General features: G+C 45.0%; 2 protein-coding genes and 1 pseudogene across 2 annotated transcripts; all 3 read left to right on the plus strand.

Moving 5' to 3' along the window:
• Window positions 1-6,714: 6,714 nt before the first annotated feature.
• LOC116100659 (olfactory receptor 2AT4) lies at window positions 6,715-7,665 on the plus strand. The gene has a single exon (XM_031384386.1). It carries the CDS (start codon window positions 6,715-6,717, stop codon window positions 7,663-7,665), a length of 951 nt encoding a protein of 316 aa, XP_031240246.1.
• Window positions 7,666-17,068: 9,403 nt separating this feature from the next.
• On the plus strand, window positions 17,069-18,052 carry LOC116100660 (olfactory receptor 2AT4-like). Its single transcript, XM_031384387.1, has one exon. It carries the CDS (start codon window positions 17,069-17,071, stop codon window positions 18,050-18,052), a length of 984 nt encoding a protein of 327 aa, XP_031240247.1.
• Window positions 18,053-21,549: 3,497 nt separating this feature from the next.
• LOC116101298 lies at window positions 21,550-23,828 on the plus strand (annotated as a pseudogene).
• Window positions 23,829-25,945: the final 2,117 nt, after the last annotated feature.

A 25,945-nucleotide genomic window follows, 5' to 3' on the forward strand; every position in this document is an offset into this window, starting at 1 on the left:
AACATCCCTAGCTATCAGGGAGGTGCGAAGCAAACAGCATGGGGAGCTCATCCATCTCACGCGTCAGGATGGTCACTTAGAAGCCAACAAGATGGCTCATCCTGCAAAAGTGATTGTCATACAAGCCCAACCACCCAGGCTCGATCCCTGAAACCTGGAGGAGAAGAGAACCAATACATGCCATGGTACATGCACACAAATGCCTGTGTGTGCCTGTGCACGCACGCGCACATACACACACACACACACACACACACATACACACTAAATAAAAATGAGAAGAAATCAAACAACAAAAAAGTGCTGATTAGAACACAGGTTCCTGGAAGAAAAAAAATCCTAAAAATAGAACCACCATACAGCCTACTTCTGCTGTGTAGCCAAAGTAATCTAAACCCCCACACCATGGAGACAATCGTGTGTCCATGCTTATTGAAGCACTGTTTACAAAAGCTAAAATATGGAATTGGCCTAGATGCCCATGAGCAGATGAGAAAATGTGTCATACATACACACTAAACTTTTATTTGACAATAAATTATGAGTGAGATTAAACAATTTAATGAAAATGGATGAAGCTTCCGCGGTAGTGCAGGCCTTCAATCCCGGCACTTGGGAGGCAGAGGCAGGTGGATCTCTGAGTTTAAGGCCAGCCTGGTCTATGGAGTAAGTTCCAGGACAGCCAGGACAATGTAGAGAGATAATCTGTTTCAAAAAGTAAAACAACCAAAACCAAACACCACCGCCAAAAGGAAAATGGGTGAAGATGGAGTTCATCAGGTTAAGTAAACCAAGTCAGACTCAAATAAGTATATTTTCTTCTATATAAAACATCTTCTATATAAAATTTAAATGTCTATGCATATGTAAATATCATGAAAGTAAAAAGGGGACTGGTTGGTTGGGTAGAGGAGGAGCTCTAAGTGGAGAGAGTGACTGAGAACAAAAAGGAGACATGGCTCACATGTGTACATTTTCCCTTTCATGCAGAATTTCATTTAACCACATATACCTCTGTCACAAAAGCAGAGAAGGAACATCTTGGCAACCAGTAAGAAGGGACACAGCAGAGGGTAACTATGAGCAAAGAATAATGACATACATGTGTAAGGTTTCATGATGCAACTCATTATTTTGTATGATAACTTAAAAAAAAACAATAAAAACTTAAAATATGTGTAAAAAAGCTTTCAAGCCTTACTATAAGCCAAGGTATGTTACACAATATGTGCAAATTGATTTAATTTATAAAAGGAAAGACAACAGGCACAAAAATGCTTAGAAAAGTCTGGAAGAAGCATAAATCCAAAGGTGATTATGCCCAGGAGGAAAGACAGGGATGGGACTATGAAAAGAGGGAGTTTTCATTTAACAAAGCTCCACATTGATTAGTCTACAATGAGGACAGGTTAGAGGGTGGCTCAGCAGTTAAGAGCACCGGATGTTCTTCTGCATGACCTGGCTTCTATTCTCAGCACCACATGGCAGCTCACAACTCTATGTGACTCCAGTTCCAGGGAATCCAATGTGAAATGTCATGGAATCATTGACTTGGGGGTTCAGTGAGACTCAGGTCTCAGCTATAGAAGACAGACTACTGAGTTGCTGGCCCAGAATTGGAACCTTGGTCCAAACCCTGACCCCGGCACTCTACTCCTGCATGTGTTACTCCGCTTCTGCAGTTCTGCTGCTAGGGGCTTGGACCACGAGAAAGCCATCGTCACCTCCTTCCTTTGGGCCAGACAGTCTTGATGTCTTCTTCCCTGGAGGTTGTGAAATTGAGATGGGAAATTAAGAACTTAGCTGTTTCAGGCGATGGAGTCTGAAACCCACGAGGCTTGTTAATAATGTCATTTTCATTATCAGCAAACCTCAGAGCCAGGACTTCTACTTTACTCCACAAAGTTGTTGTCTGACTGCCAGCTCTGTGGTCCCAAGAGCCAGCTCGAAGGAAGAATCCCAGAGGGCCTGACTCCAGGGAGGAGATGAGAGTTTAATGAGCCATGGTTCAACCCTTCTCTGGCTCTTTCTACCAACTCCAGGTGTGATGCCTCTATAGATCACTAGATAGACCAGATCTGACAGGTAAGATGGCTGGGGATGGAGGACACAGAAGCAGGCAAAGGCTAGGTTGGAAGATAAGGTCAAGGACACTGGGAACTTACAGGGCCATAGTGCAGTCTGAGGACACCCACCTTATGTGTGGATATCCAGGTTCCTGGAGCCACATCAGCTGTGTACTTGGTCTGCATGACTGATCCTGGATCAGACTCGGTGGCAGGCCAATCAGAGATTGTAGGTGACTAAAGGTCTGGGAGAAGGGACTTGCAAAGAGGCAAAGCTTATGACACTAGAGGCCTGGAGTTACTTAACAGACACATCTTTCAACATTCAGAGTCATGGTGAGGAAACTTCAGGTCAGAGAGGGGAAGGCTAGTGGAGACAAGATGGAAACCAGATCTAAGCTGGAAGCTACCATACTCACATTCCCAGCTCTTCAGTAGGAATAGCACAATCAGCCTTGTGAGAGCTTGTATGGAGTTTCAGGTTACAGAGAAGTGCAATGCCGCAGGCACTGGAGAATCAAGCTTGCAGTTGGGACCTAAAAACAGAACCTGGCCCGGGGAAATGGTTCTGTCAGTAAAGTGCTTGCAGTACAATGAGGACCTGAGTTCAGATCCCTAGCAGCCACATAAAAACAGGACATGGTAGCACCCAGGCACTCGGCTACAACCTCAGTGCTAGAGGAAGGGCAGGAGTGACAGCTGCATCCCCAGAGCTCCCTGGGAAGCCAGTGCAGCTGAATCAGTGAGCTGCAGATTCAGTGAGAGACCCTTCCTCAGAAATGTGAGGAGAGTGACTGAGGGCAGCACTCAGCATTGGCCTCTGGCCACGCACAGACAGACAGACAGACAGACAGACAGACAGTTGCATACACACACACACACACACACACACACACACACACACACACACACACTAACTGGGACAGTCCTTGATATACATCTTTAGGGCCATGGGCCATGAAAGCCACCTCTAAATCTCCTTTTCAGCCAGATGTACAGAGGACCACCAAAATGTTTATTGGATTAGAGGAGATGCTCTTTTCTAAACTCCCATTTTACAGATGTGAAGACTGAGCTCAGAGGCCCAAACACGGCAATCAAGGCAGAAGGCTGGATGATTCAGTTTTCCAGGTGGGTTCACATCTTCTGACTGGCTACAGAAACAGCCTCCCCAGCTGTGGACTGGAGTGGGGGACCTCACCTCTTCTGACCCTTGGTGTCTTCATTTGCTGAGGAAGTATAACCCCTCCCTGGCAGGACTGTGTGGTAGGGATCCTGTGTGCAAAGTGCAGCCTCAGCCTGGACATTTGGATGGCTGCTTCCTCTAGTCCTCTCTATTAGAGCATTCCAACAGGGAAAACCCTACCAGGCCCTGTCACACCCTTAGTGGCTGGAAGCAGTCAGCATACCTTTGAATAACATCACTTACCCCTGGGTTACAGAATAAAAGCTGAAAGGAATCTCATGCTCTAACGCAAGGCCAATGCTTTCTAAAATACAGTATCAAATACCGAATTCTTTCAGAAGCATTTTCATGCTACTCGTTGGCTAAAGCTCCCAGATCTTGCCATCGCTCCAGCACGCTCCACAGGAACAACAGCTTACCACTTCCAGAGCTTTTGGGGTGAGTCCAAAAGCCTCGCTTGTGAGGCTCTACAGTGGTCCAGGCTTGTAGAGCAGCCAGGCTCATTGCAGATTTATCCCTGGCCCCAGGGGGCTGACCCACTGAGACCTGCTGGTGTCTATTTCTGATACTGAGAGTCCATTTTCCCTGTGACCTTGGGACAATCACAGCCCATTTCCAAGCCTCATTCTGTGTCCTCTTCCTTGTGATGAAAGGGTGGGCTAAACTAATTTAATCGATGTCATCACTAATGGCTCCTTCGTTGCTGCTTCATGATTACAAGCAGAGTGAGGCAAGCTGAAGGAGAAGCCACGTGGTGTCTCCTGTCTGCAAGTGACAGCTCCTGGGAAGGACTGGGGTTCCTTGGTCAGTCCTGAAAGCACTCCTGGCCGGTGCAGCCAGAGCCACATTAGTAATGTGTTGGTCACAGAGGGAAGAAGTATGGGGACTTCATGAACCAAGCAGAGCTGGGGAAACTTTGTAGGAGGAGATATCTGAGATAGTATCACAGAAGTATGGGGCAAGAGGAGGCTTGCTGGCAGCCAAAATAGAGCGCTGGGAGATTTGGGGTTCAAGACCTGTCTCTGCAAGAAGTTTGCTGGCTTCTCTATTTTACGGCCTTGAGCCTTGACACCAACCTGTCTCACTATTTAGCAGATGTAGCAGGGGAGGGGAAGAGGATACAGTTGGATTTGATGGCTTTGAACTTCTGTCCTTCGAGACCCAATTTGATCCAAGTCCATGGCATTCATACACAGCAATTTCTTTGACCTTTCATGACGCTGAGGGAAATGAGGTTCTCATGTATGTCTTCAGCGTCAGGTGATGAGGTGGTAAGCATAAGCAGGTTGGCTCATTATGAGTTAATTCTTCCCTGTTTGCTTCTCTGCTTGGTTGGTGGAGCTGAATTCCAGACACGCTTTCAAGAGTGCTCATATAGTAAAGGGTCAGAAAAATACATCAGCAGCCTTCACTGTTAATGGAGATGCGGGCACACTTTCACTTCACACGTAAGAGATTGACAGACGTCCTCTGAAGTAGCAACCAAGTGGCACTGACGGCCATGGAAGTAGAGAAAATAAGGGAAAGCTTTACCCTATCCCTTCTCTCAGGACTCCTGGGCTTCCAGACTCTCCAAGGAAAGCAAGACAAACCACAGGCTTGGTGGGGGAAGGTCCAGCCCTGTCCTAGCTCTGTGGCTGACTATCACTTGAATCACACCTGATCTATACTCATCAAGTTCTTAATTCCAAATATTAGGGATCTAGACTTTTTAAATTAACTAATTTATTTATTTATTTATTTATTTATTTATTTACTTCTTTTTGCTTTGCAATATTGGGAATTGAATCTAGGGCCTTGTACATGCTAAGTGAATGCTCTACCATGGGGCTACACCCCGGGCCTTAGATCATTTGTATATCGTTTATAGTTTATTTCCCCTTTGGTCATATTCCCCAACTTTGCATATCTAATAATTTCTATTGTGAGCTGAACATTAATAACTATAGATGCATTGGACACTTTGGATAATGTGCATGTCTCACCAGACACACTTCCCATTTCTCTTTTTAGGCAGGTAGCGTCGGGTGCTGAGCACTTCAGGCTAATTGGTATTGGAATTAGGTTTTTGGTTGCTTCAATTGCAGTAAGAGCCTAACCTTTCCTGGGCTACGGTTCTCTGCCACCTCAGTGCTGACAGACTGTGAGAGATTTACTTCATTTTGGAGGGTATGAGTGAGGTTCTTAGCTGTCCTTCCCACCCACCTCCACATCCTTCTTTCCCACATAAACACAGCACAACTTCAGATCTTTGGGAAATGTTAGGAGAAGAGCAGTGTACATGTGAGGTAAGCCATCTCCTATGCTTTTAAGTACCAGTGATTCCTGGGAGATCTTAGTGAGGCGTAGTCCCCTAGGTCCTTAGCAGAGCCCCAGAATCCAGATGACTTATGGGAAAGACTAGTTATACAAGCAGAGTGCTTTAACTGTCTAACCCACTTTGTAAGCCTCTTTTAATGGACAAAAGCTTGCTGCTTTCTCTCATATCCAAGTCCCCCTGCCTAGTTCAAGCCAGCCCCATGATGGTTGCCAAGTCGAATAGGCGACTCTGAGGGAAAAACAAAAAAAGCCAGTGATTGTACTTTCACTCCGGAAGGTCCCCCAGCCTGGGGAGTCCAATCCCTCCCTCCACCTTAGCGCATCTTGGCTTCTTAGTTTGACTTTCAGAATGTGATGGTGCATGCCTGTAATCTCAACACTTGGTGAACAGAGGCAGGAGGATCAGGAGTTCAAGATCAGCCTCAACTACACGGTGAATGCAAAGCCAGGCTAGCTTACATGAGACCCTAGCTCAACAAAATGATGATTTATATCATTTATCCAGGTTTTCCTAGTTTGACAGTGAGGCGTTGAGTTGCCGTGGCCTACTATATCCTACTAAGGAGCAAAGGCTCAGTATACCCAGCTTGCATGCAGTCAAAAGAGTCCCAGGTCGAGGAGCACAAAGGAGACCCGATGAGTGTGTGAATTGCAACATGCTACCGAGAACCTTGGACAAAGCTGTCCTTGAAAAGCCGTGTGATGGAAACGTGAGTGAGTGCAAAGGTTGAAGAACTTGATACCAGAGATCCAACAAGCTGAAACACGGCGTGTGGTATCTGAGATAAGGTCTGGGGCGGGGGGAGTTGTTCCAAAGCACTTTGTGATAGTGGTCCATGGACCAGCCATTTACCTCTGACCTTCCTACAGGAAAAGCCTGGGATCTGGGCCTGCCTTCTTCCCTTGGGTTGTCAGCTAACTTCAGTTTGGCAGACTGTTGATTGGTACTTGGCAGAGCAGGGGTCTCAGATGGTGGGACCCAATCCCACAGCCTACCACCAATCCTCTGGAGTCAGTTATAAATAACTGTTCTCAGATTAATTAAGAATAGATGCCATGGGATTATTGAAACGGAGTTCTTTGTTTTTCTGGTTTTCAGATGTTCCAGCCACCCATGACCCAGACCTCAGGTTCTGTTCCACTATGGAGACTACAACCTGCAATGGGTCAGCAGATGGCTCTACTGTCTTCTACCTGGTGGGCATTCCCTCCTTGCCAGAGCCCTTCTACCTCCTTGTCTTCTTTCTTTTCCTTCTGTTCTATCTGCTCATCCTCATGGGGAACACCCTGATCCTGGTGGCCGTGGTGGCCGAGCCCAGCCTCCACAAGCCCATGTACTTCTTCCTCATCAACCTCTCAGCTCTAGACATCCTCTTCACCACAACCACTGTCCCGAAGATGCTGTCCCTACTCCTGCTGGGAGACCGCTTCCTCAGCTTCCCTGCCTGTTTATTGCAGATGTATCTATTCCAAAGCTTTACATGTTCAGAAGCCTTCATCCTGGTGGTCATGGCCTATGACCGCTATGTGGCTATCTGCCGACCTCTGCACTACCCTGTCCACATGACCCCACAGACAAACACTGCCCTGGCAGCCAGTGCCTGGATCACTGCCCTCCTCCTGCCCGTCCCAGCAGTGGTAAAGACCTCTCAGATGGTATATAATGACATCGCCTACATCTACCACTGCTTCTGTGACCACCTAGCTCTGGTCCAGTCCTCTTGTTCTGACACCAGCCCCCAGACACTCATGGGCTTCTGCATCGCCATGGTGGTGTCCTTCCTGCCCCTCCTCCTTGTGCTCCTCTCCTATGCCCGCATCCTGGCCTCAGTGCTTCGGATCAACTCCAAAGAAGGGCGCTCCAAAGCCTTCTCCACCTGTAGCTCCCACCTCCTGGTGGTGGGCACCTACTACTCTTCCATTGCCATAGCCTATGTGGCCTACAGGGCTGACCTGCCCCTGGACTTTCACATCATGGGGAACGTGGTCTATTCGATTCTCACACCAATCCTCAACCCTCTCATCTACACTTTGAGGAACAAAGATGTCAAAGCGGCCATTACCAAAATTGTTTATCTCAAAGGCGTGATGTGAATGTTTGACCTCTCAATGCAGCTAACTCTCCCCCTAGGATTCCAACTAGCTATGTTTAGCTCAGAGAAAAAGACTGGGAGTGGTCCAGTGCTCAGAGCAGAAACTCAGTAAGTACTACAAAATGGACAAATTAATGAATGTAGTGTTGTATAATAAAAATTCACTCAAGCAAACAGGCCTCTTTTTAATCTTCATAACTTGGTTCATGGCTTTTCCTCTGTGCAAAGAAATAATATTAACCTTTATTTTTTATAAAAATCTAAGCTTGTCTAAAAATTTCACTACTGGGTAAATTCAAAAACATTTACTAAAGAAAAAATATTTGCAAGCCACGAAAGAAAAAAATTCTGCATAAGCATATACATATTTGTGGTGTTTTATTGTTGTTGTTTCTGGGTTTTTTTTTTTTGTTTGTTTATGAGGCAGGGCTTCACTGTATAGCCCTGGGTTGTCCTGGAACTCACTCTGTAGACCAGGGTGGCCTTGAGCTCACAGAGATCCAACTGCCTCTGCCTCCTGAGTGTTGTGATTAAATGCATGCGCCACCACACACCAGCTGAGCAAGTATATTTTAAAAATTGGAGGCTAGAGAGATGGCCCAGTGTGTAAAGCACTTGCTATTCAATCATGAGGACCTGAGTTTGGATGCCCAGAATCCACATAAGTCCAGGTCATTGGTGGTAGCATCCATTTGTAATCTCAGAACCCACACAAGTCCAGATGTGATAGCCCTCATCTGTAATCTCAGTGCTTCTACAGCAAGAAGAGAAGTAGAGACAACTGAATTCCTCAGGCCAGCTAGCCTAGAGCAGCCCACACACAGCAAACAAAAGTTCCCATGTCAAGGTGGAAAGGTGAGGCCTGACATGTGACCATTGTCCTCTTGACCTCCACGGATGTGCCATGGCATACCTGCAACCATACAGAGAAACACGAAAATGCACATAGATCATGTACACACAAAGATTTTTAAAATCTGCATGGCAAAAGACATCCTATCAAAAAAAAATACCAACCAAAGAATAGACATGTTACTGGGATGTAGCTCAGAGGAAGAAGAGAAATCACCCATTAAGCTTAGCTTCTGTCGCACAATGGTTTCTCTAATCCACATCTCCAAATTCTTCAAGGCCCTCCCACCAATCTAGTCCAAAGGTTTAAAAGCCACATGGTAGAATTTAGGTAGAACAAAACCTCTACATTTGTATTAGTCACTTTTATTTTAACTGTGGTCAAAATGCCTAAGAGAACAGCTCCAAGGGCAGACATCTCCTACTCTGTGATTTCAAAGGCTCACTCTGTGGTCACTCTCCTCCGTGCACTTAGGTGGAAGAGAACAGCAGTGGGGATAGGAGGAAACAAGGCTGCTCACCTCTTAGCAGACAGGAAGCCAAGTGGGAAAAACATTAAAGGACCAAGACAAGACATAACCTTCAAAGACACACATCCCATAACCTACCTCCTCCAAACAAGAAGTTTCTAGAACTTCCTCCAACCAACATTAGCTAGGAGCTAATAATTCACACACAGGCTGGAAGGCATATTTCAAATACAAATCTACTAGGTCCAGCTATTGCCCATGATTTTGTTATTAAATTGAACTTGCAAGTTTTAAAATGGGACTCATACAAAACTATCACATGATCAAGCAGGGTCCGTGTCCTGTCAGGCTAAGGCAGACCCAGAAGCCATAAGTTGCATGAGTAGGCAGCTCAGACTCTGGTGTTACCCACTCTCATGGATTCCATAGTTTTTAACCAGCTTAGCTATGGCCTCATTGGGAAATCTCTAGAATCAATTACCTTGGTGAACTTCAGGGAAGGAATTACAAATCTTTCTTTGAAGTATGCTGAAGCTTTTAAAGAAATGAACTAGGACCACATTACAACCCTGTGCAGGAGGGTCCTGAAGGGCACCAATAAAGAAAATGGATGCTATCAATGGGCAGATTCCATGAGAAGGCTCTCTGATTTTCCATCTAGGTTTAGTCCCCTGAAAAGTGAAGTCCAAAGAGATGTGGGTACACGCCAGTCTACTAGCAATGGCTAATGGCTTCATTAGGATATTCAGGACAAGGGAAAGAACAGGGAGAAAGGACTGATGAGCAACGCAGTCTAGACAAGAGCTACGGTGGTGACCTCTCAGAATGGGCAGTAATTATAGGAGAAAATGCAGGAGTGACCTAGCAACTAGCCTGCTTGGCATACTACGTTTCTAAATAATGAGCACGACACACCATGCTCCTGAGTATTCCCAGAAGTCAGAACACTGAATTCTGAAGTAGCTTGATCGGAGCAGCTGGCCAGTGGATGAACCTGAACTCTCCACATCTACTTTAGTGTACCTCCTCTCCATAGACAGAAGAGCAACAGAAGAAACTTTAGCAGAGTGTTGAATTCCAGCATGCCATGGGGCTGGTAGTGGGAGGTTATCTGTATCACCAGAGACTGTCAAATAGCAAACATCATCTAATGAATGTAAGAGGCGGAGATGATCTGTTGTGAAAGGCTGGGAAGTTCATCTCCACAGCAACTTCTCTTCCAGAGACAAGATGAGGTGAAGACCTGCCAGCACAATGATGCCAAAGCACTGAATACTGTTTAATATTCGGAGCTCAGAGCTGCATCTCCGCCCACACATGGAGGATGGTGGTAGTCACTGGATTGGATCATGCTGTTGCTCTGTCTGGGGTTAATGTCAAAACAAATCTATAAAACAGAACTTCTGTTTAGGTAACTTTCTCATATTTAGTCTTATTTTAGTGCTGATGTAGATGAGATTTTAGCCATGTTGTGTGGTCACTTTGTGGTATTCCTTGGCTCCAAACTGCCAGAAGCCCTTTCTCCTCAGAGCTGTAACATTTGTACTGGGGGAAATATTTCCCCACAGAGCTCTACCACCAGTAGTATGAACACTCATCATCCGTTCCGTGGTAATGTGCTAACCACTCAGTTGATAGGCTTCCACTACATAAGTAGTTTCTCGTGTCCAATGAAGCAGATGCTGTTCTCTGAAAATATCTCCACAGTGGTTTATCTCTGAGTCCTTTACCAACCCACAGGCATTCCTATCTTGTCAGGGGAGACCCCAGGAACAACAGCAAATAAATGTGAATGTATTTATGTCCCATGTGACTACTGTGTTTTGAAACTAAAGTCTCCATATAGTTATTAAAATAGCACCTTTAACTTAAGCACAGCTCGGTCCACAAATCATCATCTGCATATTGTCCCACATCTGGAAAACTTCTGAGAGGGTTTATCAGGGCTGGCTTCATCTGTGGACGAGTTGGATTTCAAATAATCTCTTCAGAAGTCTGTATTCTGGTCCAGTCCCTCCACTGGAACCTTACCTTTCTCATTCTCCAAGGTGAAACTTCTGTAAGAAAAAGTCATGAGTTTCTTTTTAATGTTTTGGAAGCTAGAAAACACTGTACCAAATGAAACATGAACCAGACTGGCCTCTTTCATGGTCAGTGCTGAAGTAAGACTGAGGTTAGAGAAGTAATACCTGTACTGGTTGCTATTGGCTTTGGTTTAAGAATCATTGTTCCATGTGTTCGCCATTCCACTAGAACCACAAACCACCAACTGTCTAGTCCTTGCAACTTTAAACCACATGAACTACCTTCATGAACAAATTTGTCAACACACATGAAATTTCCCATTCCTAGAAAAGAGGTAGATACTGCAACCATGCTAATTATTGTCACACTACTAATCAGTTCATTGGTCTTCACTGATAACAAGTGATGTGATTTAACAATGTTATTTATGGGTTAAAAAAAAAGGTGCATCCAGTGAAACTTAAAACCCCCTCACTATTTTCTCTTTTAAACATCTTACTTAACGCAGGGATTAACTTTCTAGCCAGCATCTCATGGATACAAAGGACCTTACTGTGACCACTACAAAGTCACAGGAAATAACAAACCTCATCCAAGAGATGTATTGGGAAAGGCACAGAGGGTGGCTGTCTCTGCTTAGATAAGAAGCAGCAAAGAACTGAGCAGAAGGCAGGTTTTATATAAGGTTTCTTGGGGGTGAAGCTTTCCAGGGAGGTGACTGGTGGGTGCCTGCTCCACCCCATGTGACTTCTAAAGGGTACCCATGACAGTAAAAGGTCACCATAAGCAGGAGTGGGCAGCATGAAGTAAATGAAATGACCCTGGCCCCAAAGCATTAAAGACTTGATACTTTGCCAACATCTGTTTTACACAAGAGATCAATGACACCTATGCTCACTGTACTGGCTGGTTTTGTGTGCCAACTTGACACAGGCTGGAGTTATCACAGAGAAGGGAGCTTCAGTTGGGGAAGTGCCTCCATGAGATCCAGCTGTGGAGCATCTTCTCAATTAGTGATCAAGAGGGTAGGACCCTTTGTGGGTGGTGCCATCCCTGGGCTGGAAGTCTTGGGTTCTATAAGAGAGCAGGCTGAGCAAGCCTGGAGAAGCAAGCCAGTAAAGAACATCCCTCCATGGACTCTGCATCAGCTCCTGCTTCCTGACCTGCTTGAGTTCCAGTCCTGACTTCCTTTGGTGATGAACAGCCATGTGGAAGTGTAAGCTCAATAAACCTTTCCTCCCCAACTTGCTTCATGGTCATAATGTTTGTGCAGGAATAGAAACCCTGACTAAGACACTCATGCAAACAACCCCCATTAAACTCAGTGGGTCACAAAAACGAAAGAAAATAAATGAAAGAAAGACATGAAAGTAAGAGGAGGACTTGTTGGGAAAGAGAAGGTGTTAGGTGCTAGTGGTGGAGGGTCAAGAGAAGTAATGGGAGATTTTATAAAATATATGTATTTTAAAAGGAGTCATGAGTAAAAAGCTCCAGGAGTATAGAGAGAGGCTGAACACTGGTCTACCAAGGCTGATCTGGTTCATTTTCTGCTAAAAACTCAAACTGCCAACAACAATGGCCAGCACTGCACACAGGATATGAATGGCCAGTACTCAAGGAAGCTGTCAGCTGTGGATGGGGCTGGATCTCCTTCCTCAGGAAGGAGATCGTGTTGTTTCCTGTTTGTCTTTACAGACAGAAAATACAGTCTGGATATGGATTTTTCCTTCTTGCTCACAGTGTATCTGCTATTGTCACTTGTATACTTAATTGCCCAAAGTCTTAGTCACTTCTCCTAATCATGACAAAATGGCTGGTAGAGTCAACCTAAAGGCTCATTTGGCTTACAGCTTTAGAGAGGCTTACACCACAATTGCTTGGTTTGGTTCTGTGGGCTTGTGTTGAGTGTTGCCAAGCTGTTCACCTCATGGTGGACAAGTAAGCAGAACCCCTGCAGGATGTGCCTCCAGTGGCTTTACTCTCTGAAATTAGATCCCGCTTCCTACTTTACATCACTTGCTAATAACATCATCAAACTATGAACCCACTGATGAATAAGTCCATGGAGGAGATGAAAGTTGTCCTGAGCCAACCACTTTCCCAAATCACGACTGGCAGCTAAGCCTTCAACACGTGAGCCTTCTGGAAATAGTTTCTATGCAAAGCATAATGGCTTACCCATCATAATGATACCCTGTATGACCTTGCATTGACGAAGGCACACAACTCATAGCAAGAGAAGTGAAGAGGCATGTCTCATGCACCCAAGAGTCACAGATCTTATAATGCAGTCAGCCCCATCACTCAGAAGGAAGCAACCTGGGTGAAGAGACCAATAGCAGACTGAAGACTCAGCTTGGGTGCTGGTTAGCTGCTCATAGCAGGAAAGTCATAGCCATATTGCCTGATAGGTTAAAACCTATACTTTTAACAAGCAGCCAATAGGCATGGCGGTTTCCAGTCTGTGCAGAGTATACAGGTTTAGAATTTGAGGTAGAAAATAGGAGGACCTCTTTGCCTAGCTCTGAGAATCAAAAGAGTTCTTCCCTTCTCCTGAGATTTAGATTCTGTGTCTCTAAATACCATAATTTCTAAGAATTCACACATCTACCAAGATTAGAATAATAATTTCACTGGCCTGGAAGCTGAGATTGTCATGTACAATTGATTGGGAGACCCCATGCCACTGAATCAATAAGCTAAGAAAAACACAGCTAATATAGCTTACTCTGAAGAAGAAATACGGAGGAAGGGGAACTACTTCTGGATCCAGAGGCTTGTCTGCAAAGCAGATTCCTAGTCCTCTGACCACAATGAGAGTTAAGGGAGAGCCAGCAAACCGAGGCAGGAGGGAGTCCATATTGAATAGCCCCAGGTCTCTTGCTCTTGAGCAGTATGCAACCCTGCTACAATGATCAAGGCCCTAGGCAAGAAATAGAGCTTTGGGTCAGAGAGTCAACTCTGCCTCTATCCATCACTGTTAAAATGAACAAGCTATTCCATTCCCTAAGTCTTTCTGTCCTTTTGAACTTCCTTACCTGTCCCATTATTACTTCCTGCCTCCTCTGTTGTTGTGAGAACCGGATAATGAAAACAAAGACTACATCTATATCATTAGTGTAAAATTCCGAACCCTGGAGGGTTGTTAGTGACAATCTTCTCATTATCAACAAAGCCTAGGGACACAATCTTGCCTTCCTGGGATGAATGCTTTCCTGAGAGTATGGAGTATCGTACAAAAGGAAGAGGCATCATACTGAACAGTACCCAGGAGACCTGTCTGGAAGGAGGGGGCTGAGGTTTTAATGAGCTCAAGCTCATCCCAGCCTGCTACTTCTGCTGAGCCCTGGTGTGGAGAACCACAGTAGACATCACTGTGGGCCGGATCCAACAGGTAAGCATTGTTAGGGATGGTGAAGTTAAAGATATGCAGAGTGGTAAAGTAGAGAGACAGGGACCAGGGTATAGGGACTATAGACTTGGGCCAGAAAGATTGAGAATAAAGAGACGGAAGCTTTCAGCATCCAGGACCAATGGATGAATGCGAGCTATGGCATCCTGGGCATGATATGAGGCCAGCAGCAGGCAAGGAGATATGCCTGCTGGTAAGATTCAGACTCTCTGAGCCCAGACCTTCCCACAGGAGGAGTCATAGGAAACAAAACTGCAGCAAATTCTGAGCTTTTATGTGGTTTAGCCTCAGTAAGCATTGACTGTGTAAACAGTCTTTCCATAAAAGTAAAATAAAAGCCTTCAAGGTTGCAGATGAGGAAAACGAGGTTCAGAATGTGAAGTGACATGAAGGCCACATGCATGGAAGTTACAACAGGGATTCACATTCAGTCAGTCCTCGACCTCCCAAGTCCACACACTTGACTCTTAAAGAGCCAGTGCTTTGTGAAGGGAAGTGGCACTCTATCACTTAGAACACATACAGTGTCACATCTGTCTCTTCAGCCCTTCCATTGCTAAACACAGAGGGGACACACAAAAGCTGGTTCACTCAACTTGAAACCCTTTGGAGATCTTCTCTCACTCCATCACTGTACAAATGAGCAAAACAGGCTCAAGGCTCTAAGACTCCTCTTGAGAGTGGCTGAGCTCTCTTGATTGACCGGTACGGCTTAGCCCTTGAAGGCTGGATTCAAAAAGACCCTCCGCTCTGGCTCATCACCACCTGTGGCCTTGGATATGGTCTACCCTTCTACCCTTCTCTTACACTCAGATTCTGTGTTTCGAAGAGGGACGGTTTCTCCCTGGCAGTGCTGAGTAATAAGAGGAGATGATGAGACATTTAGGTTGGGCATCCCAGTGATCTGTGCATGGTTCTTCCTTTCCCCACCAACACTGGAACAGGTAACCAAGCAGCCACTGCCTGGAGGACCTTCTAGGGCAGGGCCTGCTGGTCTAAGCCCAGAACAGCACTATTCAGACCTAGCGTATACTTCAGCATAAAACAACCCCAGCCTGAAAATGAGCATAAGAAACAGATACAAATTAACTGTCTACCATTCGGATACCAGGGAAAAAATTAGTCTTATCTGGTAATATCAATTAAGGACGGGGAGGGAGAGAGCCTTTGCCATAATATTTTGCCCTTGGAATTTGACCCTCTTGGTTTGCTGGAAAGGACATGTGGATGAATGAGCCTTTTCCCAGGAATCCAAAGCATGGCAGAGACATCCTGCAGGAGCAGCTAGCTGGCTGTGGCATCTGGGAAATCTCCGTTCTGTGTGCACAGTCACTGCCTTATGTGGTGGAGTTAAATTTTTTTTTAAAAAGCTTTCCAGTTATTGCATTAGTGGTGTAAGGGTGAGAGATTCCTTAGATGGATGGGAAATTAGGCTGGCTCTAAAGCAGGTAGGGAGACTATACTCACAAATCACTGGGTGGGATAATGGTTAGCTAGTCCAAAGGAGGAGCTCAAAGTTGAGAATAAGTCATGACTTTTCTTCATCCCAATACCTCCAAATTTGTGGATAATTGGCTTCTGATTCCTTTGAGAAGGTCCTTTTTAATTGGAACCATTTTAAATCCCAGTGCCCACAAACCATCCCATGTTACCATGGCACCCCTGAGTAGGGCCCACAGAGTCCTTCTAGGTGATGGGCAATTCAATCAGACAACCTGCTGATCTGAGATAGCCTTCAGACAGGGTCAGTCAGCAAACCTCCTTAGGTTTTTGTTTTCTTCCTGAGGAATTGTGGGCAATGAGGACAGTCATCAGGAGTACCATTTAGAAGGATTCTTCCCTGTTTTGAACATTCTCAGAATCACCCTTGCCCTGCCACAATGGCAGAGCAACCCCTACCCCCTGACTTAGAGCCAGGATACAGACATTCCAGAGGCAGAATGTAGATGTTTCAACTTAGAAGCAGACAAACAAGAAAGAAAGAAGTCAGTTCCAGCTTAGTGATTATGATAGGAGACAGTGTGTTCTGCAAACCTCAGAGACATTTGGTTTCCCCAAGTGGATGGTGACAAAGGTGTCAATCTCTTAAACATCTTGAAGTATTTTCAAAAGAGAAAGAAAAGAGTGCTGGCTTGGGGGATTTAACACATCCTCCCCAAGATCATATAATACATAAAGAAAATAACTATCCAAAGCTTCATAATAGAATGAGATGGTCATGTGATAGGTTGTGTAATGTCTTTCTTTACCATTAAGATTTCAGTATAGTAGAACACGCCCACGAAAACATCACACAGACTTAATGGTGCAGATAGTTTGTCTGTCCTTAATTTTAAAAGCAGAGTATATTTTGATGTCAGAGAAAGAATTTGGGGAAGATTTCTAACTCCTGATTCTCTTGCTCCAGCTCTGGGTGGCTGGCCAGGACTAGGTCATGCTGGAGAGTAGAACTAGCCTTGAGTGTGCTGGGCTAGGCCTCTGCCCACTGAGCTTCCAGAAATGGTAGTAAATAGTTTAAATTAATTAAACAATGATCTGGTTGCTATGTAATTCTCACACCAAAATTTCTGGTCCTTCTGTTTACAGGTGGGTGTGATTTCAAGAAGTCTTCTCCCCCCATCCTGAGCGTCCAGCTTTAACACTCCATGGAAAACATAGCTTGTAATAATGGGTCAGAGAACTCTCAGACCAGCTTCTACCTTACAGGCATCCCCTCTCTGCAAAAATCCCTCTTCCTTCCTGTCTTCTTCATCTTTCTTCTCCTCTACCTGCTCATCCTGGTGGGAAACACCCTGATCCTGGTGGCCGTGGTGGCCGAGCCCAGCCTCCACAAGCCCATGTACTTCTTCCTCATCAACCTCTCAGCTCTAGACATCTTCTCAACTACAACCACTGTCCCCAAGTTGTTGTCCCTATTCCTGCTAGGAGACCACTTCCTCAGCTTCCCAGCATGTTTCTTGCAGATGTATCTATTCCATGGCTTCAACTGCTCAGAAGCCTTCATCCTGGTGGTCATGGCCTATGACCGCTATGTGGCTATCTGCCGACCTCTGCACTACCCTGTCCACATGACCCCACAGACAAACACTGCCCTGGCAGCCAGCGCCTGGATCACTGCCCTCCTCCTGCCTGTCCCAGCAGTGGTACAGACTTCCCAGATGGCATTTGACAACATTGCCTACATCTACCACTGTTTCTGTGACCACCTGGCCGTGGTCCAGGCCTCCTGCTCAGACACCAGCCCCCAGACGCTCATGGGCTTCTGCATCGCCATGGTGGTGTCCTTCCTGCCCCTCCTCCTTGTGCTCCTCTCCTATGCCCGCATCCTGGCCTCAGTGCTTCGGATCAACTCCAAGGAAGGGCGCTCCAAAGCCTTCTCCACCTGTAGCTCCCACCTCCTGGTGGTGGGCACCTACTACTCATCCATTGCTGTAGCCTATGTGGCCTACAGGGCTGACCTGGCCCTGGACTTCCACATTGTGGGAAATGTGGTGTTTGCTATTCTCACACCTGTTCTCAACCCTCTCATCTACACCCTGAGGAACAAAGATGTCAAGGCAGCCATCACTAAAATCATTTATGTCAAGACTCAGGCTGTCGTAGGTAAATTAACCTTTAAATCAAGTTAGTTTTACTCCCAGAACACTAACCAGGGGTGCTTAGCACAGAGTAGAAACTCATTAAATATTGTTGAATGTCTAAGTTGATAATATTCTCTAGGTGTTGATGTAGTGTCATCTCTGGGACATGTTAACTAAGAACAAACTGCAGATATATTTTCCTAAGAAAAGAGGTGACTTTCCTAAAATTTCTGGGGAAAAAAACCTCCCTTCAAGTTATAAGCCAACAAGGGGAAGGAAGTGGTAGACTGTTGAGACAGAAAGCCAGACCAACACTGGTGCAGATTCTGACAAGTACAGGTAAAAAGAATCCATCCAGTGGTACCGAATGCCGGCAGGGGGTGGCAAGGGGTATGTTTCTGAGGGGATTGCATATGATAAGTTAATTTTGATGTGGGCTTCACATTGACATAATCATAAAGTTTGCTGATTTAAGTGTAGTGGCTGTTTTGCTAATGTTCTTTGGTTTGTAATTTTCTCATCTATGTACACGTGCTTTGGAGAAGCACTTTGGAGTAGAGGTCTATGTAGGTCTATGAAGGTGATGTTTCATCTCACCATGGAGTATCAGAGTCCAAGTGATACCCATCTGCCCTAGTCATGGGGGGGGGGTGATGGTGCTGCTTATATTGTTAGTGCTTGGCTTAATGAGAAACCAGCCAACTGCATTTGAGAGGGGTTATCTGAGTATGCATTCCCACCAGTAATGGGTGTGCCTGCTAAATTCTCACCTTCCTTCCCTCTTATTGGTGTTCTTTAACCTCAGCAGATCTAACAATTATACAATGACATCTCATTGTGATTGTAACTTTAAGAATTCTGTAGCTGGGGGTGGTTGGTTGCTCTGGGTCTCACAGCACAGACATTGCAGACTCTCACTGAGTTACTCTCTTGGTAATATGTAGTATTGAATTTAGTTTCTAGACAACTCTTATCACTAAAGTGATAGATTATGTAGATTCCATTTGTATGAGTGAGAAATAAATGGAGATTTTGGCCTGAGATGGTGGACTTTAATCCCAGTGCTTCATAAAGCAGAGGCAGGCAGATCTCTGTGAACTCAAGACCAGCCAGAGCTACTTGGTGAGATCCTGTCTGTCTCCCACAAACAAAACATGATTTCTCAAGTCTTAAACACTATTAAAAGACTGCTTTTGTTCACAGGCTCACTTTTCATCCACTTATCCTGTTTGGTGAGGCCTCTTCTGAACTTTTGGATTTCCTGTTTTTATGTTAAAATTTAAGAGTTCACTATGTGTGCTAAGTACAACCCTTTTCTAGACATGTGATTAACAAGTGGGTTCTCCCAGTCAGTGACTCATCTTTATATTCTTTGTGTGGTATGCTTGTGTATGTGCATGTTCATGTCATGTGGGTACAGATGTGTGTGTGTGTGTGTGTGTGTGTGTGTGTGTGTGTGAGAGAGAGAGAGAGAGAGAGAGAGAGAGAGAGAGAGACAGACAGACAGATAGACAGAGAAAGAAAGACAGAGAGGAGGTCAAAGATCAACCTCAATGTCCTTCCTAGTCATAAACCACCTTAGGTTTGAGTCAGGACCTCTCACCGGCCTGGATCTCACTGAGTACGCTACACTGGCTAGCCAGCAAGTCTCAGCGATCCTTCTGCCTAACAAAGTTTAATCCTAGCACTGAGAAACCTGAGGAAATACAGATCAGTAAAATTGAATAGAGTTCATAAACAGATACAAACAAATATTAGCTGAAACTGATATTTAAGAAAATTGAGGGCATTTAATAGTGTAGTGGCTGGTTTTGTGTGCCAACTTGACACAGGCTGGAGTTATCACAGAGAAGGGAGTTTCAGTTGAGAAAGTGCCTCCATGAGATCTATCTGTGAGGCATTTTCTCAATTAGTGACAAGGGGGTAGGGCCCCTTGTGGGTGGTTCCATCCCTGGGCTGGAAGTCTTGGGTTCTATAAGAGAGCAGGCTGAGCAAGCCAGGAGAAGCAAGCCAGTAAGAAACATCTCACCATGGCCTCTGCATCAGCTCCTGCTTCCCGACCTGCTTGAGTTCCAGTCCTGACTTCCTCTGGTGATCAACATCAATGTGGAAGTAAGCTGACTAAACCCTTTCCTCCCCAGCTTGCTTCTTGGTCATGATGTTTATGCAGGAATAGAAACCCTGACTAAGACAACTAGTAAAGAGTAGACTTTGGATCACAGAACAATTGCTCTGAGAGGGATATAAGATTTTAGTAAACTCTTGGATATGTTTGTGAGGGCAGTGTCAGAAAAGTAGAGTGGTAGAATTGGAAAACATGGAGAAGCATGCAGTGGAGAGGCTCAAATGCAGCAACAGATCTCAATGGGAGAATCAGATGGAAGTTTAGATGGTGGTAAAGTCTGTGTTGAAGTGGGATGTCTCTATTGGCAATTGGTCTAGACTCTAGATACTATTCATGTCCTATTCTGGCAGACTTTCTCTTGATTTTGTTCATGGTCTGAGACTTTTTGTGAGGTTGAGTTTAGAGTTCCATTAATCTAGACTAGGAAATTTCAAGGCAGTCCAGAATTCAGGCTGTGGTATGGTTATTACAGCCTGTTTTAGTCAGATTTACAGTGAAATTGGGAACTCGGCAGAAAGATTTGAGCTTGCAGTTTGGTCAGAAATTTCTCTCTTAATGGGTTAATGGAGGCATGTTTTCTAAAGAATTTAATAGTATTAAAAAAGATCTCAGCCCTCAGGCAGAGGTGGAGGGGAAGAATGTAAGTTCAAGGCTATCCTGAGCTATGTGGGAAGTTCCAGGCCTGGGGAGACTGCCTTGAGACCTGTCAGAACAACAGGAAAGGTGAATTCAACTCATCTTAAAAAATGGTCAGACTCCACTAATTGCAGCTTTGAGGGTATGAGAGAATAAATTCATCTGAAAGGTTCATTCTTGAGAAGAGAGTGACTCCAAAGTGCACTGGGTTGCCTGAGAAGTTGTTCACTCTGAAGTTTATGATTAATTGGTATAATTGGCTTTAGAAACAAAGTTTTGAATGGCCGTTTTCCTCATGTGTAGATATATGCCTTCATTTCTATTGGGAAATAAGTTAAAGTGCAAGTTCTGGGCCATGTAGTAAATGTATGTTTAATCTAAAACCAATGTTGCAAAAGTTTCCCAATGTGTCCCACTCCCAGAAACAATGTGTTACTCCAATCATGCTGTATATCCAGTACTTGGTATCATCTCAGAATTGTAGCCATTCCAGTGACTAAAGAGTGACCGCTCATAGTAGCTTTGTGTTGGCTTCATTTGGTTTGGCTTTGGTTTTGGGGGTTCTCCTGCTTCTGCCTCCAGAGTGCTGGAGTTACAGGTTTGAGCCACTGATGGTGCCCATGTTGATGGCACCCTTGCCATCATGGTACCAAGCATTGGGCATAGGCCTGGGGGATTTAACAAAGACACAGACTCTGGTCATTCATCAAGGAAGAATGCCAATGCTTTATTCAACTCTGCTCAATTTATACTGAGCAGCACTTGGGGGGGGGGATGGAGGGGGATGGAAAAAATACAAGTAGGAAATAAGCCCAGTCATGAGACCGTGCTGGTAACCTCCAACTGGGGCTGACTCATCGCCACCTGCAAACGGGTGGAACCACAAAGGGCAGGATGTTTTTTCTCACAGAACATCACATCCTGTCTTGAAGCAAACAGGTTCTGCAAAGAGACATCCGGGTAGGGATCTGTATACAAACAACAGTGCCTAGCTTCTTTGTGGCTTGATTTTGCACTCCTGTATTTAGTGGTAGCATTGACTATCTTCTCATGTTCCCATTAGGCATCACCATATTTTATTCTTATATGTGTGTTGTGTGACCTTAGAAAACATAAGATGGCCGCCGAAAGACCTTGCCAGGAATATACACTTTCTTCCCAGAATATCCCAGCCATACAAACTTTACAGGAAGCCCTAATCACAGGGCAGGTGCAGATAACCACCAAAAATGTTTCAGTTCCCCCTTCTGGTGATTAAGACCTCACCTTGCCTGGGACCACCGATGCTGAGAAAGGTCAGCTCAGGCCTCAAATGGGTATAAACCAATTCATGCTGTTACCAAAGTCTACCCTCAAAAACTGTATAAAAACTGTGTGCTTGGAGTGTTCAGGGTCGCCTCTGCCCCAATTGCAAGACAGCCCCAGCGCGTTGGATCGATAGACCTCTTGCTTGTTGCATCGATCTCTGTGTTTCTGTGAGTGGGATATCCTGGATGTAAGGCTCTTCGGGTCTTACATGTTCAAATGTTTTGACTATTTGAAAAATATTCTCCTTCCAAATGAAATCTACTCCTACTTTCATATTTTTATGACCTACTGAATTTAATTAGAGTTACTTGCATGAGTATGTATGTAGGGTTATATCTTCTCTAGCAGTCATTAATTGCTAATACTTCCTTAGCTAGTAGGGCAGCCTTATCAGCAATTTCCCCATTCATACTGAAATGTTGACTGGTCTTGTGCAAGTAACTATAGCTACTGTAAATTCATGAGTCAAATGGACATTTCATGACCAGAAAATGGCAGGTTGTAACAATTCTCCCCATTTCTGGCTCTTATTTATTTTTCAGCCAGCTATTCTACAATGTTTCCTGACCTCTGAGGGAGTGGTGGTCATGTAGAATCCCTATTTTTAGCTAATTATACTCAACACTCTTTTCTTCTCAGCATTTTGACCAGTTAAGTCTCTGTATTAGCTATTACCACTTCAAAAAAATTTTCTGACTATGGTTGAAAGAAACATTATTAATACATGGAATAAATATAGGTATTTAAAATGTAGTTTGAAAGCTTGTAACAAAAGAACAAAAATAGTTTTCTAAGACTGGAGCAGCCAGCCGGGAGGCACGGGCCCCAGGAGTGTCAGGGGAGTTGCAGGGTGGAAGGGACAGGATCCTCTCAGCTTCCGAGTGACAGAGGTGGATCAGCGTCCTTCTCTGCCCCTTCGCTGCAAGTGGAGGGCCTACCTCCAGGGAGCACCTTAAGCCAGAGACTCGGGTGAGAGCCGCCATTTTCTCTCTGGTGAGTTTCTAAGACCTGAACAGCCAGCCGGGAGGCACAGGCCCCACGAGTCCCAGGGGAGCTGCAGGGCAGCAGGGACAGGACAAGCTCTAGTCAGAGACACTAAGAACATCTAACACCAAATATCAAGAAATAGTGAAAGGCTTCAAGCACAGAAGTGTCTAGATGTGTTGCACATCTCCATTGCACAGAGCTACATGGACAACTGATTTCTGTGGAGAAAGTCAAAGGTGATCCTTCTAAGAAAGAAATGAAGAAAGAAAATGATGAGTAGTTCAAGAAGTACTGGTGATAAAAAGAATACAAGTGATAGGAGTGCCAAGACACAAGCATCTATTTAAAAAGAAGAGAAAAGGTCATCTGAAAAATCGGAAAAAAAAGAAAGCAAAGATACTAAAAAAATTAGAGAAAGATGAGAAGAACGACGATGGTCCAAGTGGGCAGACTTCAGAGTCCGTGAAAAAGAGTGAGGAGAAGAAGCGGATAAATTCAAAGAGTCCAGGACATATAGTGATACTAAACCAAACCAAGGGAGATCATTGTAGGCCATCAAGAAGGGGCAGATATGAGAAAGGTCATGGAAGAAGCAAAGAAAAGGAGAGGGCTAGCCTAGATAAAAAGAGAGACAAAAACTACAGAACGAAAGAGATCTTGCCTTTTGAAAAGATGAAGGAACAAAGATTGAGAGAACATTTAGTTCATTTTGAAAGACTGAAACAAGCAGTGGAATTCAGAAGGAACAGCGTAGGGAAGCTGAACTGATTGCTCAAGAGAGAGGAACTCAGAAGGCAACAGCAACAGCTTTGTTATGAACAAGAAAAAAGGAATTCTTTGAAACGCCCCCCTGATGTAGATCATAGGCGAGATGATCCTTACTGGAGCGAGAATAAAAAGTTATCTCTACAAAGGGGCAGGGGATGATTAACAAATCAATCTGGTGTGTGTAGTATGATTGCTTGCCAGACACACCAGACACCTGTGAGCTCAGGATGTGGACGGAAGGGACTCAGAGAATGTCACACAGTAGTAAAACAGCGGAGAGGGGCTCGGGAGATGGCTCGCTCAGAGAAGCACTTGCTTTGTTAGCACAGGAAGAGGAGTCTAATCCTCAGAACCACATCAAAAAATGCTGAATGAATGCCGGACATGGTGGAGCATGCCTTTAACCCCAGTGGTCCTCAGGCAGAGGCAGACAGATCTCAGTGAGTTTGAGACCAGCCGGTGACACAAAGTGAGACCATATCTCTAAATAAATAAATAAGCTGAATAAGGTGGTGAATGATTGCATTCCTATCCCTGGAAGAGACGGGCAGATCCCTGGGGCTCACTGACCAGCCATCCCAGCAAGCTTGTTGAGTTCCAAGCCAATGAAAGACTCCAATCCTCAAAATTAAGTGATCATTCCTGGTGCATGGCAGGAGTTGTCCTCTGGCCTCTGCATGTATACATGTACACACACACACACACACACACACACACACACACACACACACACATACACACACACACACACCTGTAGCAGGCTTCACATCTGAAATAAATGGAAGCCAACCTTCAGAAAAAAAAAAGTTATCTCTAGATACAGATGCACGATTCGGCCATGGGTCTGACTATCGTCAACAGAGCAGCTTCCTTGACTTCAGTCACCGAGAGCGGGCCAGGTTTCCTGACACCGCATCTGTGCAGTCGTCCTTTGAAAGACAGGAACGGTTTGTTGGTCAAAGTGAAGGAAAAAAACCGAGACCAGCGGCCTGAAGAGAAGAGCCAAGTTTTGAAAGATACCCTAAAAACTTCAATGATTCTAGAAGAAATGAGCCTCCACCACCAAGAAATGAACTTAGAGAAACAGACAGACAAGAGGTCAGAGGGGAGCGAGATGAGAGAAGAACAGTAATCTTTCATGACCGGCCTGAAGTCGCTCACCCCAGACACCCTCGAGAAACTGTGCCCAATCCTTCTAGACCAACCTCCTGGAAAAGTGAGGTGAATATGTCCACAGAAAAACGGAAGTCAAGAGCTGAAAGGCCAGAATGATCTGGGAGAGAAGTGTCTGGACACACTGTGAGGGGATCACCCCCTGGGAATCGGAGTAGTGACTCAGGCTATGGAACCTGAGAGGGAGAGCGAGGAGTCATCTCTGACAGAGGAAGTGAAACACAGCACTACCCTGAAGAACGACATGTTGTGGAGCGTCATGGACGGGACACAAGTGGACCAAGGAAAGAGTGGCATGGCCCACCCTCTCAGGGGCCTAGCTACCATGACACAAGACGAATGGGTGATGGCCAGGCAGGAGCAGGCATGATAACCCAACACTCAAGCACTGCATCCCCAGTGACCAACAGGATTGTACAGATGAGTGGCAACTCCCTGCCAAGAGGAAGCAGCTCTGGGTTTAAGCCATCTAAGAGTGGACCTCCTCGGTGATTTTAACGCAAGCTTCCTGCTGGGGCTTCAAGATAATTTATTGAGAACTCCTGCAAACTTTCCCTGACTGCCTACTAGGAGGACCTCTGACTGCTTGAGAGTTCCAGCTGACTGTTGTTTTTCTTTTTAAAAAATTTAACACGATTTCTTTTCTCAATTTTAGAGAAGATGTTTAAATAGTTCTGTTGAAACTTTTCCTAGTTTTGTGTACCATTCAACCTTTTCTTGCAGCACTGAGACCCAATTTGAAAGGATTGGCACCGAGGCTGTTCTGCTTGGCGCTGTGTGAACCTGAGTGGTTTGCAGCTGAATGGTAGTAGTTTCATTTGCAGCATAGCTCTGTGGTGTCACCAGTGTTTGCTGCCTCCATTTTGAAGGCTATTTGAGCTTCAAAAGCCTGCTGTCTAATTTTTAGAGAATAAGATTGTTCCTTGCATTTCGGAGTATTATGT

Source organism: Mastomys coucha, unplaced genomic scaffold (assembly GCF_008632895.1).
Source record: "Mastomys coucha isolate ucsf_1 unplaced genomic scaffold, UCSF_Mcou_1 pScaffold21, whole genome shotgun sequence".
Lineage (NCBI taxonomy): Eukaryota > Metazoa > Chordata > Mammalia > Rodentia > Muridae > Mastomys > Mastomys coucha.